The sequence below is a fragment of the Frankliniella occidentalis genome, unplaced genomic scaffold, assembly GCF_000697945.3.
Source record: "Frankliniella occidentalis isolate FOCC.00 unplaced genomic scaffold, Focc_3.1 Scaffold17, whole genome shotgun sequence".
Taxonomy (NCBI): Eukaryota; Metazoa; Arthropoda; class Insecta; order Thysanoptera; family Thripidae; genus Frankliniella; species Frankliniella occidentalis.
This window is the reverse complement of record NW_026267147.1, coordinates 2,124,311-2,126,926: the sequence shown is the minus strand read 5'-3', so window position 1 is coordinate 2,126,926 and position 2,616 is coordinate 2,124,311. Positions and strand designations below refer to the sequence as shown.

General features: G+C 54.7%; 1 protein-coding gene across 3 annotated transcripts in view; it reads right to left on the bottom strand.

Annotated features, from left to right (window-relative positions):
• Nucleotides 1-2,616, bottom strand: part of LOC113215508 (MOXD1 homolog 2) — a 481,769-nt gene that overhangs the window by 15,683 nt on the left and 463,470 nt on the right. For 2 of the 3 annotated variants that reach the window (XM_052264209.1, XM_052264208.1), the window contains one exon: nt 2,284-2,408. The exons of the other annotated variant lie outside the window; for it this stretch is intronic. In XM_052264209.1, the coding sequence (XP_052120169.1) occupies nt 2,284-2,408 (125 nt within the window). The remainder of the gene's footprint in view (nt 1-2,283; nt 2,409-2,616) is intronic. 3 annotated transcript variants of the gene reach the window in all.

Here is a 2,616-nt window from a genome sequence, read left to right as displayed (position 1 = left end):
AAAGAGCCGGCACAGAAAAGGGAGCAAGGCTTTTTAATTGTTTTCCACTTGCGTGCCGAGCCAAGATTTCTGCGACATTCAGAAGTCGTCTGAATAGCAAGGGTGAGCGGGTGGGGGTGTAGGAGGGGAGAGGAAGGATGGGTATCCTGGCCGGGGTAGAGGGGGTTGACAGAGGGGCGACCTGCAGCCTCGGATTCCCGGAAACTTGAGGCGCGGTTGAAAGGGCGGAAGGGAACACCTTGAAGACTCTCCCGGCGCCGGGCGTGGCTCGGCTTGGCGTCGTCGAGAGACTTGGGGACGGCGAAGCCGGAGGCCGGGAGGAGCACCCCGAGGGGACCGAGAGAGCCCCTTCAGGGGAGAGGCTGCGTCATGGTGAAGCGCGCGGGGCGGGGCGGGCAAGCGTGAGGAGCCATAAGGCGCACCAGACCACCACTCCTCGCAGAAGCGCGTGACGCCAAGTGAGTAACAAATGGCACATCTTTTGTGTGTTATGCACACTAAATGGGTATAGACAATTTTGTGATCAGCGAAGACGTGCTCTGAAGCACATCTCTACTCAATCGCAATACAAATTTTACAAAGTTAATTGTTCTTAAGCTAGGCACTAATAACTTTTAAGTCGAAATCTGCATCCGATTGCCCTTACTCATATAGATGTAAACGAGTGTAGACGCACACATCTGCATATGTTTTGCACTTCTCGAAAGTTGCAGCGGATGCAAGTAGTGCGTGCACACTTACATTTCACTTTGAATTTTGTGTACGTGCGTGTGTCTGTAAGTCGGCCTCCCATTTATAATCAACAGTGTGCACTAAGGGAAAAGGAGCTAGGATGGGGAGGTTGTGAGACGTAGGCCCCCGGGGGCCGCAGGGGACCTGCACATCGGGGGGGCTCAGAGTGTTTTGCACGCCGAGCTGCATCGCGCCCGGCCCCGCCCACTTCCATAGCGGCGGCCAGCCCGGGGCGCAGCACGACCGAGGGATCCCAGGGGCGAATAGCTTTGTAATTTAAATCTTAAAGTAAGGTACCGAGCAGCCTAGGAGGGAGGTTGTATGGGAGACCATCCCTGCAACAGAGGAGGCCAGGAGGGCGCGAGGCCGACAGATGGAGAGATGGATGGATGGCCAAGGGAGAAGCAAATGAAAGTAGGAAAAAGAGAACGTATGGGATGGGAAAAAGTAAAGAGAAGGACTGACAGCAGATCTCATCCTCATAGAAAAGGAGAGGTACGGTGGATGTTCGGGGGGACGGGAAGAGAGAAAACTCGGAGCATCGATGAAGCAGATGCTGGACCGGGGCCTGGGCGCCGGGCGGCTACTACAGAGAGGAAGCGAATGATCAGTTCCGATTGATGAAATTATGCCCAAGAGAGCAGCAGCTCTGTCTGTGTGTAACGTAATTAATCCTCTACTGGAAGGCTGCACGGCGGGCGGGGCCACCCGATGGAGAGAGAGAGAGAGGGGGGAAGAGCGGAGGGGTGGTGCAGAGGGAGAGAGAGACAGAGAGACACGCCAATAACATCAAGGGTATCCGAGGATTTCCGCCAGTTAATTGTATCTTCTCAGAAGGAGACAAGTTTCAATAGTATACACACCACTTGCACAGCAGATTGTGCGCAGATTAACAACTCGGGGCGCGGCGCGGCGCCCTCACCAGCGAGCCCCGCCATTCTTTCACGCACCCCCTCACAAGCAGCGGCCCGGGAGGAATAATTGGCATTCGAATTAAGCCTCTTGAAAGAGCGCGAAAGCCCGCGAGAAAGCCATTCCGAGAGCTAAAAAGTAGCCGCAAATTATGATCCCCTTAGAGAACGGGGGATGGAGAGAGGGGTAGGGGGAGAAGAAAGGATGAGACCCGGAAAGATGGAGCAGAGTGGAAGGAGGAGGAAGGGGAAGAAAGAAGAGAAAGTGAGAGGGCGGGATGTTAGAGATTCGCGTAAGTCGGCGCCTCGGTCGGCGCAGTACCTATATAGGGACTTTGATGGGTAACAGGGCAAGGGCTACATTTGTAAAAGAAAAAGAGAAGGATGACAGGACAGAGAGGGTCAGAGAAGCAAAATTATTCTAGAGGTATAGAAGGCGAGGGAGGGGGGTGGGGGAGGCCCAAGTTTGCTGCTTCCAACAGCTTTATTGCCGACAATATCGCCATGACCGGCGCTCATTCTCGTGGCAACTTATGAGAAGGGAGGATCACACAATGAGATTGTCAGCGAGAGGGAAAGAGGAGGGGGAGTCAATGAGCTGGAACCACTCCCGTCTCTGAATTATCGGCGCCGCACTCACCGGGTACACTTTGACGGGCTTCTTGAGCCGCCGATACTCCTGGTAGTTGAAGTCGTAGTTGTTGTCCGCGGTGATGGGCTGCAGCTCCTCGCCGCCGCGGATCTGGCGGAACCGGACCTTGCGACCTGCATCGACGAGAAAGCAAGAAAGTTAGAAAAACCGTTCCACGGCATAGTGGGGCGCGTACCGTTCAGTACCACTCGACTAGGAGCGAGGGAGGGTACAATTATGGCCCGATTGGGCACTTGGGGCTGTTCAGGAAGCCTCGTGGACTTTATTGGGAGTACAAATATTATGAGGTTCTAATAGGGTCAGGACGGTCATCGGAGGCCA